This window comes from Pseudorca crassidens, chromosome X (assembly GCF_039906515.1).
Source record: "Pseudorca crassidens isolate mPseCra1 chromosome X, mPseCra1.hap1, whole genome shotgun sequence".
Classification (NCBI taxonomy): Eukaryota; Metazoa; Chordata; class Mammalia; order Artiodactyla; family Delphinidae; genus Pseudorca; species Pseudorca crassidens.
In genome coordinates, this window is record NC_090317.1 from 64,207,582 (window position 1) to 64,220,338 (window position 12,757).

General features: G+C 36.2%; 1 protein-coding gene across 1 annotated transcript; it reads left to right on the forward strand.

Annotated features, from left to right (window-relative positions):
- The first annotated feature begins 2,968 nt into the window (after positions 1–2,968).
- On the forward strand, positions 2,969–10,378 carry HMGN5 (high mobility group nucleosome binding domain 5). The gene is made up of 6 exons (XM_067722364.1): positions 2,969–3,180; positions 4,918–4,947; positions 5,491–5,520; positions 5,768–5,821; positions 7,751–7,900; positions 9,217–10,378. Exons 1-6 carry the CDS (start codon positions 3,166–3,168, stop codon positions 9,856–9,858), a joined length of 921 nt encoding a protein of 306 aa, XP_067578465.1. The 5' UTR covers positions 2,969–3,165; the 3' UTR covers positions 9,859–10,378.
- Positions 10,379–12,757: the final 2,379 nt, after the last annotated feature.

Genomic DNA, 12,757 nt, shown 5'->3' on the forward strand with positions numbered 1-12,757 from the left:
GCCAATGTATTTTTTTAATGAGCCAAAAAAATTCTCTTTGACAATTAAACAAAAAAATTACTTAAGGAATAATTTATCAATTTTAGAAAAATAGTTTTTAAAGTTAGTAAATTCTATAGGAGATATGTAGAGTGTAATGTGCTAAGAAAATATTTAGGTAAGGAAAAATAAGTATATAAAATTTTAAATCAACGTGAAGTTATATGACTGAGTGGTTGGGGAGAAAATAGAAAATATCAAAGCTTGCTTGTGTCATATGAGTGGTACAATTTAAATTCTATAGTGTAATAAGAAGATAGAATCTTTTAGGGCTGAAATGATTGGATAAGGCTTTTGTCAAAGAAGTGATATTTGACTTGGGTCTGAACAGTTTGATAGACATTTGATAAGCAGAGATATAAGACAATGGGGCTGCAATCGGAGGTAAAAATATAGCAAAGGCAAAAAGCCTAGGGCAGGTTGGTTTCTACAAAAGACTATCCTGGTTAATGGTTGGAAAAAAGAACATGGTGGTGGGGGTCAGGAATTAGAGAAATGTTTCAACCTTAGAAAATTTTTGTATGCATGCATGACTATTGTTTCAATCTAATAGGACATAAATCACAGATGCAACAGGTTAGACTGCAAGGAAGGCAAATGGACCAAAAAAGAAAATTGCTCACAAACTTAAGAGGAATCTTAGACCCCACTGACCTGCACGTTTCTTCTTTGCCTCCAAACTAAGCCTTACCTCCCAAGACTCCTCACGATCATTTATTTCAATCCACCTGGACTAGTCATTCTGTTCCCTGAAAAAGTACAAAGTTTTCCTGCCTCTGCATTTGCTATAACAGTCTATCCAACTGTTCAGAGCCAAGTCAAATACTACCTCCTCAACAAAAACCTTCTCCAGTGATGTCAGTCCTAAACCATAGTTCTCGTCTGTTTTATTATTGAACTTAGATTGTACCACTCACATGATGCAAGCAACCTTGATTTACAAATGTTTGCATCTGCTTGCTTTATCCTACACAATTATAAAAATTCTTAAGGGCAGAAACCATGTAATGCAACTTTGCATACCACAGCGTTTTGCAGTTTCATAGGCTAGGCTATAAAAACAAAATCCAACTCACAAAATAATGCTAAATACGAATTTGTTGAGTGTGTTCCAGTGTTGACACATTTTTCATTCTCTTCATGTTTCTCCTTATCCTTATGAAGCAATCCTTATATTGAACCCAAATTTTATGTTTACTTTCTAACTCTTGGAAAATAAAACGATTGAAACATATCTAGTCTCATTCAGTAATGCCTTCACCATAAGAGTTAAAGAGGCATCTAGGGAATCTAGGGATGATCCCAATAACTGTGGGAAAAGGAAGCCATTTAAATGTCTTTCTGATTTACCTACTTGAATCAGAATGTAATATGAGGTTGGAGGAGGGAAATGGAGCTGCAAACAGTCTCTACTACCTGATCTGTTTAATTCCACACTGTAGGTGCTGGGGAAGAATGTGTAAAGGTAAAAATGATGGGTTCTTCTGTTAGGCTGTATTTTAGTTTGAAGGGATGGTTTGGTATTCTAAAACAGCTATGAATAGTTTTAAAACTGATGATTGCAATGTTTTAATCCACATGAACACAAATGAGTTTATTCCTTTAAGTAACTGTTCAAAGGGTTAATTTCCTTTTTTTGATTAACCTTCCAGCATAGGGATTTCGGCTGTGGTTGAAACAAGTTTAAACCCAATTAGCTGTTACAAAATCCAAAGTAAGGCATTCTGAAAAGGTGCTTCAGGATCCTACATTTTTACGCATAAATATCCTCAAGTACCTCATTCACGAATCCTCACCCCCACTCTCACAAACTTTAGGTCTCAGGAACTAATTTGGGAACGCAGATAGAAGCCTCTTTTAGAGTAGAAAGCCACCTAATGATGGCTAGGACTAGGGTGATGTTAGGGGGCACTCTCCTTAGGCACAAGTTATGAGTCACCCCAAAACTCGATAATGAAGATAAATTTTTAAAGCACTATTTTAAAACCTAACTAATGGAAAAAAAAGTCCATGATGAACAAAATATCAATTTTAAATAAAATCAAGATCCTGCCCTGCACTTGCATGATTCACCTCAATTGCCTCATCCTAATCTCCTGAGTCTGGGGCACATTCTTAAATTTGCACCAGAGGTGAGTGCTTTAATTGCTTTATCCGAGTCCAGGCTCTTGAGTCCCAAACATTTTCATGTATGGCACCTTCCCTAATCCCTTCACTAAATGCCACCTTTGGATTCACAAGCCATTGTATCAGCACTTTTCCTCGGGATAGACCTCTGGTATTACAAACCTCACGCGGGGTCCCATTGAATTCCTGGTGGACTACCACCAAGTGGGATAAAGGTATCTATTAAATGTCCCCACCTTCAGGTTCCTCCTCCTCTTACAGCTCCCAGTTTGTTGCTCTCCATCTGAGGGAGACGCGCCGTTTGGCACCCTGATCCTGCCAGTACTACAATTCTGCTTTGGCGGAAAGTTCCCACAACCTGAGAAACAGCTCCACTCTTTTCTACTTTCTGAATGAGTGCTCCTCTCAGTTCATCTACATCCTTCTGCCAAAGGTAGAATGGAAAGACTGGAGCCTAGGTTCAATAATGTCTCTAAAGCACTTTGTCTCCAGGAAGTAAAGTGGGGCTTTTAGAGACCGTGGAGAAAGCAAGTGCAATGACTTTCGCCTGTCATTACTACATAAAAGGAAAACAACAACAACAAAAAAAACCGATCAAGACAATTCCAGCTTTCCCGCCGGTTTTATGCTTCAGCACTTTGCATCCACGAAGTCTGGGGGCTCCTCTACCCCACCAGCGGTCGGAGCTGGCAGCGTCCAAGGGCTTCGGGCAAGTCCGTGGGCCACGCCCCCTGGGATGGTCACCTCCCCTTATTGGCCTGACAGCCTGTCACTCCAATTTGGCTCCCACTCCTACTAACCATTCACGTAGTTTGGTTGCGTCTGGTGCGTTTAATGTTGCCAATAACGAGGGATTTTTTTTTTTTTTTTTGGAGGCGAGCACAGGTCGTGCTGCAATTAGTTCATTCATTGAAAACTCAGTTGCTCTCTGAGCTGTCGGGTAGAGACTGCTTTCGGCTTTTTTCCTGCTGTTAAGATCTCCTCTAGAGAGCTGCAACAATGCCCAAAAGAAAGGTAAGTGAAATAGGAAGATAGAAGGGGGATTAGAGACTGAAATACATATTTCCTAATCGGCAGAGATTTTTTTAAAAAAGCATTTTGACTTCTAGTTTGATTTTGTGATGTGCTGAATGGAAGGGGAGGGAAGGGCAGGTATCGGTTGGTGTAAGGTTGAGGATGGTCTCTCACGCAACTAGTAGTTCACTTTTGACTTATTTTGTTTAAGGGTAAGAATCACTTGAGAGGTGTCTCCATGCTGAATTACAAACAGTCATAGCGCTGTGCTGTCGCTTCCTACCCCACCCCCCCTTCCTCCGTTTACCCTATTGGAGAAGACTTCTCCCAACCACACTTCCATGCACTAGTTTCCTCCTCAGCCTCCAGCTTTTCTCCGGGAACCGTCCAGTTTGGGGGAACGAAAGCCATGGCTTTCTCCCGTATTTGCCTTTGTTCTTCCCGTTTTCTTTTTCCTTTTTTTCCCTCCTCCGCTTCTTGTCATGCCAGATGGCTATGCAATGGTAATCCTGTGCCATTAGGCGGCGCAGACTTCAAACTGTCCTAGAGAAGGGAGAGATTCACAGCTGTAATTAGCAACTTTGGAGCTGAGAGATCTGGGACTCTCCAAGCTCACTCACTGTCTAAAGATGGAAGGATGACAAGGGAAATGCGTCAGATAAACTATTGCTGATGTTAGGGTAGCATGGATTTGTTCACTTTGGACGCGCAGAATTGATATGAGCTATTCAAGGGCTACAAGTCTCCTGCAAACCCTCACTTAAAAGATCGTGGTTTCTCTCTTGGACGGGAAATAAATTCACGCTCGGTGTTGTTTTTTTTTTGGGTGGGGGGGAGTTCCCTTAGAAGTGAAATCGATTGCTGTTTCGTTGCTTGATAAAATTGTAAAACACTGTGCTAAGTAAGGCGTTATGATTGTTTTGGTACTATTCCTATCTATTCGTCCGCCTTCCATATATTTAGAACATAGGAACAAGACTGAAATTCCCCGGTCCTCTGGGGCTGTATGACTCGTGCAATAGCTCGATAATTCCCAGGCTAAAGGGCTGCTCAGATACGGAAAGCAATGGTTTATAATCAGCATCCCCCTGCCTGAGATTCCCGCCGCTGCCCTTTTCTAGGCTTGTGCAATGGGTCTTGCTATTTTACAGAGCTGACAGCAACCTTGTAGCAGGTAGTGGCGGGAAGTTTTAAAATCCGCAGCCGGCTTCTCAGAATAACGCATTGACGTTGTAACAAAGAGGGTTCCCCCACACCAGGGCATTGTGGGGGTTGTAGTTGTATGCACAACTTGGAGGGGAGAATAGTCCATTTAGAAGAGAGGATCAGATAAGTACAATTGCATCTCGAGCATAAAGCTAAACGGACAGGGAGATTGCATGAAGCTCCGCCTTCATTCTGCCCGCTCCCACACTTTTTGGCTTTAACCCTGGCTACAACAGGTGGATTTTAAAATTAAAAAGGTTTGTTTTTAGGAAATGCAATTTACACAAAATGATGAAATTGACTATCAGTTGTATAAACTTATGTCTTGGGAATTCATTTACATCTTGGTGCAAATTTGCACTTTAGTAGACAGCAGGCTACTAGGCACTAACATGTGGCTACTTGAGCAGGAATCCAGGAAAAAGTAAAGCTGTTATATTGCAACTGCAATCTATAGGCAATATTTTCGGATATATCAGTATATGTTTATATCGATGACCTTATTTCTGTGTGGTTTTCTCCCCTGTATAGGCTGCAGATCAAGGTGATATGAGGCAGGAGGTGAGTTTCTTTAGTTTTAGAATCTGAAAAAATTCACCTGGTTTATAAACTTGACACATAAGCAGCTAAAAACTAAATGCTGGTTAGTATATTTGTACCATATGAGTACCAATATGGTATGCCAGTGAACTCTCTCAGAAATATAGTAGGTATTGAAAACTCCAAACTCCATGGAACTTAGGACCTTGTGCTTAAGATCTGGAGAGAGCTTCTTCCTTTTAAGCCAAAGAATTGCTTTGTCAGTTTGCAAGAAGGGGCTGTATTTTCATTTATAAATATACTCCTTGTTACTAGCCATTTTGTGTTCCTTTAGCCTAGCAATTGAAATTTAGTTTGGGATTCTTTTTTCCTTAGCTGTATGAAGGGTCCAGAGGAGGGAAAAATCAAAACTTATATTTTTACTATGATATTTTTAAATCAAGTACACAATGCTTCTTAATGACAATGTGTACTTAGTGGTACACTAAATATTTTCACAATATAAATATTTCTAGTTTTCTGTATCCATAATTCTCTTAACTAATAATTATTTTTAACTTATAGCCAAAGAGAAGATCAGCCAGACTGTCTGCTGTAAGTAGTCTTTTTAAAAAGCTGCCCATGTATTGTAAAATGTAATTTTAAAATTCAGAGAGTCCTAGACAATACTAGTTATTTAATACAAGATTTGTTTTTGATGTTTTAAGAAAAACTTTCTCACCAGGAAATGTTTTTATGTTAGTGTTCAATTTAAACTATACCCATTTATTTTAATTATGAGGCTGAACTTCATTGTTAGTGATCTGTCTTCAATTATGATTTCTTCTTTCTTTTCCCCCAGTTGCCTGTGCCCATTACACCAGAGTTGAAGTCCAAAAGAACATCAACTCCAAGGGTAAATATTCAGCATACAATGTTGAGAGAAACTTGCTTTTCTTCAGAAATAGTTTTTCGGAAAGGCATACAGTTGATCATTTTGCTTTATTTTCTTTTCAGTTAGTGATATATTACATTATACATTATACCATATGGTACATGTCAGCCCTTTGAGTCAGAAATATTTGTTTGTGTTCTGTGGTTGTCTGCTGTGTTTCGGCATTTTCATTAGGAAGAGACAAAACAAAATTTTAGTTGGCTAGATCCATAAAACATACGTGCTTTTGACGTCATATAGTCATAATACCAGTACTCCTGGGGAAACAAAAGGTGTAAACTCTAGTAACAAAAGTAATGCTTTGTGATAATAATAGTAACTAACATTTGATAATACTTTACAGTTTGCAAAGTGCTTTCACATACATTATTTTCAAATTCACATAGTTGATCTCATATAGGCTTCTGTACTCTAATGTTGTGGTTAAAGACATTAGAAATAGCCTCAATATTAAATTCACTTTCCCCCTATATTTATATTTATTTATTTATGTGTAAATATGTGTGAATATAATATGATCGTATTTCATTTTTAGAACTGGTTTATTGAGATATGATTGATGTTTTAAGGATAAGTTGAATTCTTAACATCATAAAATGTTAAAGCTAGGAGGGGGCTTCCTTGGTGGCGCAGTGGTTGAGAGTCTGCCTGCCGATGCAGGGGGCGCGGGTTCGTGCCCCGGTCCGGGAGGATTCCGCGTGCCGCGGAGCGGCTGGGCCCGTGAGCCGAGGCCACAGAGCCTGCGCGTCCGGAGCCTGTGCTCCGCAACGGGAGAGGCCACAACAGTGAGAGGCCTGCGTACGGAAAAAAAAAAAAAAAAAAAAAAAAAAAAAAAGATATTGCTAAAACTATGGCCATAGGTTTAGTAATCATAGTAAGTGACAACTGAAGAGAAAAGTTCTTTTTGGTTTTTCTCTATTTTGCATTTCCTGGTCACTATTTATAAAATTAAGTACTCAATTTATAAGTTGTTAAAATAGTAAACACTGTTTATTTCCTTTCAAAATAAAAGACAGTGATAGAATAAAACAGATAATATAGAATCATGGACTTTAAAACACTTTACGCTCCTTGGCTCTCAGTTTCTCATGTATTCAAAGAATAATAACATATCTATATTGCATTTTACAGTTTCTAAAGTAATTTCACATGTATTTTATCATTTGCTCCTTATTACATCCTTGTAGGTAGGTGGTATTACTCTCTTTTACATAAGAAGAAATAAACACAAAGAGATTTCTGCTTTTGCTCAAGATCACATCAAGTAAGAAACAGATCCAGATTTAAAACACATGTTTGCTGGATGCTGAACCCAGTGCTCTTTCTACTACATACACACTTAGGCAAAGAGCTTTCTTGGTAAAGAAATTATGATTCAAGTCATTCAGAAACTTGTAGACCCAAATATTGAATCACTAATGTCCCCAGGTGACCTCTTTCAAATATATCTAAATTGCTGCTCTCCCTAACATAGTATTTCTCTTAATTATTACCAATGGAGGCTCAGCAGTCAAAAACCCTGTTGCTAATTATTAGACATGACAGGGATAAACTGGTCCCCTCTAGTCAAAGAAAGTTAATTTACCAAAGTGTAACCTGATGCTAGCAATTGGCCCTGAGTAGCCACTGGTCAGCATTCTAACTTGTTGTTTCTCACCTAAAAGAAACTTTCTTTGATTCATATCAGGAATATTATTCATTTTAATACCATTTCAGGTTTATAATGACACTGAAAGTGTCAAGTGATAATTTTGTTGATATTAAGTTTATATGGATATTTTAAAGCTTTTCCGTAAATTATTACAACAGCTGGTAAAATAACAGGCCATTTAATCAACACCTCAGTTAAATTGTGTATTTATTTTTTTATTGTTTTGTTTTGCTGGACAGAAAATGAAGGCAAAAAATGATATGATGGGAAAAAACACAGATGCAAGTGCCAAAGCCATAGCCAAAGCCATAGCTGAAACCAAGAAAGAAGTTGTTAAAGAAGAATACAACAGTGAAACTGCTGAAAATGGAGAAGCCAACCTTATAGAGGTATCTTCCAATATTAACAGTTTTGTCCATTTGGATGTTTAACAATGGGTGCCACTGGAAGAAATCTTGTTTGTCTTGTAGTTTAAACATTGAGAAACATTAAATGAGTATGGCTTCATAGTGTCAGTCTGTCCAGGCTGCTGTAACAAAATACCACAGATGGGTGGCTTATAAACAACAGAAATTTATTTCTCACAGTTATGAAGGCTGGAAAATCCAAGATCAAGGCACCAGCATTTTTGGTGTCTGATGAGGACCTGCTTCCTGGTTTATGGATAGCAGTTTTCTCGCTGTGTCCTGACATGATAGAAAGGGTGAGAGAGCTCTCTGGGGTCTCTTTTATAAGGACATAAATCCCTTTCATGAGGGCTCTACTCTGATGACCTAATCACCTCCCATAGGCCCCAGCTCCAAATATCATCACATTGGAAATTAGGTTTCATCATATGAATTTTGGAGGACACAAACATTCTGTTTATAGCATCTAGTATAATGGTATATAAGGGGAAAAGAAAGAAAACAAATTTAAAATTGAGAATTTATAGGTATGGGTAGTGAGAGCAGTGTGTTAGCATTGATATTAATAGAACAATGCCAGAGATTATGACTTATTAATAATCTAATGACTGTCTTATTAAATATAGACCAATCCTCTATTGCTTTTGTCAGCACATGGGCTATTTGTAAATATCTTTGCATGATCATATATGATTCTTCTTTCCTCTTCAGATTGCAAAACAAATCATTATGTATGTTTCCAATAGGTCTTGCTTTACATATTTAGCATACCATGTTTCTAGGTACTGTAGTTAAAAAAATGAAAATGAGATTTAGTGCCAAATCTATAAACCAGACCTATGCATGTAGGGAAAATCTTTTCTAAGTGATCCTATGATATATGGTAGAAGACTTTTCACATAACTTTTTACAAAGTAAACCTAAATCTCATCATTATAGAAATAAAATGTATTATTTCTTCAAGGAATATATTTTGTTTACATGCATGCTACTCATTTTTTCTGTATTTACTCTGTTTCCTCATATTTGTAATGAAAATCATTTATATGAATAAGTTTCCCCGAATTTATTGTTCCAAATATCTATTTGTGCATGTTTGTGTGGAGATACTTTAATTAATCCTATTTCTTATAAGGTTTCCTTATGATGTGTTGTTTAGGAGGCCTTTTCCACAGGAAAATTACTTTCTTATAGATGAAGTATAATTTTTTCCATAAAACAGATATAATCCTAAGTATTTAGGGAAAATGGTTCCAAATTTACAAATATAATCTTGGTTTTTTTCTCTCTCTATATAGACATCAGCTTCTGAAAAAGAAATAGAGGAAATAAAAGAAGAAAAAATTGAAGATATCAAAGAAGAAAGAGGAGAAAAGAAAGGAACAGTGGCAGCAGAAGAAAAAGAAGATGAAAAAGAAGATCAGAAAGGAGATGGAGAAGATCAAAACAAGGAAGAAGAGAAAGGAGAAGATGGAAGAGGGAAAGAATATGAAAAAGAAGATGAAGGTGGAAAAGAGAAAGAAGAAGATGGAAAAGAGGAAGAAGACAAGAAAGACACAGGAGATGAAAAGGAGGGTGAAGATGGAAAAGGGAAAGGAGAAGATGGCAAAGAATCTGAAGATGGAAAAGATAAAGGAGAAGATGAAAAAAAGGGAGATGATCGAAAACAGAAAGGAAATGGAAAAGAGAATGAAGATGGAAAAGAGGATGAAGATGGAAAGGGGGATAAAGGTGTAAATGAGAAGGAAGATGAAAAGGAGAAAGGAGAAGATGGAAAAAAGGAAGAAGGAAAAGAGGAAGAAAATGGAAAAGGAGACAGGAAAGATGGAGGAGATGGAAAAGAAGATGAAAGCAAGGCTGAAATTGGAAAAGAAATAGCCGAAAGAAAAGAGGTCAAAAAAGAAGATGGAAAAAAAGTAGAGTTTCAGAGTGTTTTTTAAAGCTGCCCTATATGGTTTCATAATTTGGTAATATGTACCTTCATGTTGTAATGTTAAGAGAGATGAATATTTTTATCAAATATTTTATAAACACAGCTTTTCTTTAGCATCAATTTAATTTCAAAACATCTTCATACTGGTTATTAGTCACAAAGTTTCTAACATGAAACCTTTATCTATAAATTTTGTAATTATAATAGTGGAATATATAGAAAAAATATGTTTTCAACTTTGTCAGTGAATACACTTTTTCTGTAAGTTATGTGTTAAATCTTTGACTTTTAATTTTACTCCTATATATGATAATTTCACAAAATGGAGAGATCCCAAAAGAGTTTCCTCAAACATTCTTGTGGTTCTCTAGGTTACTTTTATAAAGAAGGTGAACTATTTTCATGTAATGCTAAGAATTAGAATTATCTTTCCCAAATATAACTTTGATATTAGCTTGGGAAAAAATAAAATTGTAATTCCATTTTTAAAAGAAATACAAATGTTTATTTCAGAAGGGCAGTTCTGACAATATGTGTATTCAAAAAATTTTACTGGATTTATCTTAATAAAAATTCTCTTCAAAGATTATTGTAGTTTGTTATAACTCCAAAAATGTAATTAGTGAAATATTATAATGCTTCAGTTTTTCTATTGTGAGGTTCACAAAGACATTAAAAATTTTTTTGCACTGAGATAAAATAAACATAACATAAAATTCACCATTTTAGCCGTTTCAAAATATACAGTTCAGTGGTTTTACTATATTCACAATGTTGTGCAACCACTATCACTATCCACTATCTAGTTACAGAATATTTTCATCACCAAAATAAGAAACAAAGTACCAATTAGCTGTCTCTGTCCATTCCCCACAACCGGCACCACCACTGGTCTCTGGCAACTGTTAATTTACTTTCTGTCTCTATGGGTTTGCCTATTCTGGACACTTCATATAAATGGAATCATGTGACATGTGGCCTTTTGTGTCTGGCTTCTTTCACTTAGCATAGTTTTTCATGTTCACCCATGTTGTAGCATGTATCAGTATTTCATTTCTTTTTGTGGCTGAATAATATATTGTACTACATTGTTTGTTGAAGAATATTTGAGTTGTTTCCATGTTTTGTCAATTAGGAATAATGCTATGAACATTTGTGTACATGTATGTTTTCATTTCTCCTGGTTATATACCTAGGAGTAGAACCACTGGATTATTTTAGTAATTCTATGTTTAACTTTTTGAGGAACTTCCAGTTTTCCAAAGTGGCTTCAGCGTTTTGTATTCTCACCAGCAACGTGTGAGTGTTCTAATTTCTCCACATCCTTGCCAACACTTGTTATTGTCTGTCTTTTTTATTATAGAAATCCTAGTGGGGTGATTTGGGGGTGATCAAATCATGGTAATTTTTGTTTGCATTTCCCTAATGATGTTGAGCATCTTCTCATGTGTTTATTGGCGATTTGGATAACTTCTTTGGAGAAGTATCTAACAAAGTCTTAACCCATTTTTTACTTGGGCTGTCTTTTCAGTGTTGAGTTGTAAGACATGTATATATTTTAGATACAAGTCCCTTATCAGATGTAATAATTTGCAAAATTTTTTCCCATTCTATGTATTATCTTTTATTTATTATTTTTAAATTTTGTATTGGGTTATATTTGTTTTACAATGTTGTGTTAGTTTCTGCTGTACATCAAAGTGAATCAGCTATATGTATACATATATCCCACCTTTTTTGGATTTCCTTCCCATTTAGGTCACCAGAGAGCATTGAGTAGAGTTCCCAGTGCTATACAGCAGGTTCTCATCAGTTATCTATTTTATACATATTAGTGTATAATCCAAATCTCCCAATTCATCCCATCTCCCTTTCCCTCCTAGTGTTTATATGTTTGTTCTCTATGTCTGTGTCTCTATTTCTGCCTTGCAAGCAGGTTCATCTGTACCATATTTCTAGATTCCACATATATGTGTTAATATATGATATTTGTTTTTCTCTTTCTGACTTACTTCACTCTGTATGACAGTCTCTAGGTCCATCCATGTCTCTACAAATGACCCAATTTAGTTCCTTTTTATGGCTGAGTAATATTTCATTGTATGTATGTACCACGTCTTCTTTATCCATCTGTCAGTGGGCAGTTAGGTTGCTTCCATGACCTGGTTATTGAAAATAGTGCTGCAATGAACATTGGTGTGCATGTATCTTTTTGAATTATGGTTTACTCTGGGTATTTGCACAGTAGTGGGATTGCTGGGTTATATGGTAATTTTATTTTTAGTTTTTTAAGGAACCTCCATACTGTTCTCCATAGTGGCTGTATCAGTTTGCATTCTCACCAACAGTGCAAGAGCTTTCCCTTTTCTCCACACCCTCTACAGCATTTATTGTTTGTAGATTTTTTTGATGATGGCCATTCTGACCAGTGTGAGGTGATACCTCATTGTAGTTTTGATTTGCATTTCTCTAATAACTAGTGATGTTGAGCATCGTCTTATGTGCTTATTAGTGATTTGGATAACTTCTTTGGAGAAATGTCTAACAAAGCCTTAACCCATTTTTCACTTGTATTGTCTTTTTAGTACAGAGTTGTAAGACATGTATATATTTTAGATACAAGTCCCTTATCAGGTGTAATAATTTGCAAAATATTTTTCCCATTCTATGTGCTGTCTTTTAACTTTCTTGATAGTATCCTTTGATGCAGAGATTTTTTTTTATTTTGATTAAATCTAATTTATCTACTTTTTCTTTTTCTGTTTGTGTTTTTGGTGACATATCTAAGAATCTGTTACCAAACCCCAGGTCACAAAGATGTATACCCGTATGAAGAGTTTTATAATTTTATCTCTTGCATTTAAGCTTTTGATCCATCCTGTGTTAAATTTTGTGTATGGCATGAA

Bases quoted from the DNA above. Each gene is read 5' to 3' on its own strand.
- HMGN5 (XM_067722364.1), top strand. The intron at 4,948-5,490 runs GTGAGTTTCTTT...TTTAACTTATAG, and splicing joins AAGGTGATATGAGGCAGGAG to CCAAAGAGAAGATCAGCCAG. The intron at 7,901-9,216 runs GTATCTTCCAAT...CTCTCTATATAG, and splicing joins GAGAAGCCAACCTTATAGAG to ACATCAGCTTCTGAAAAAGA.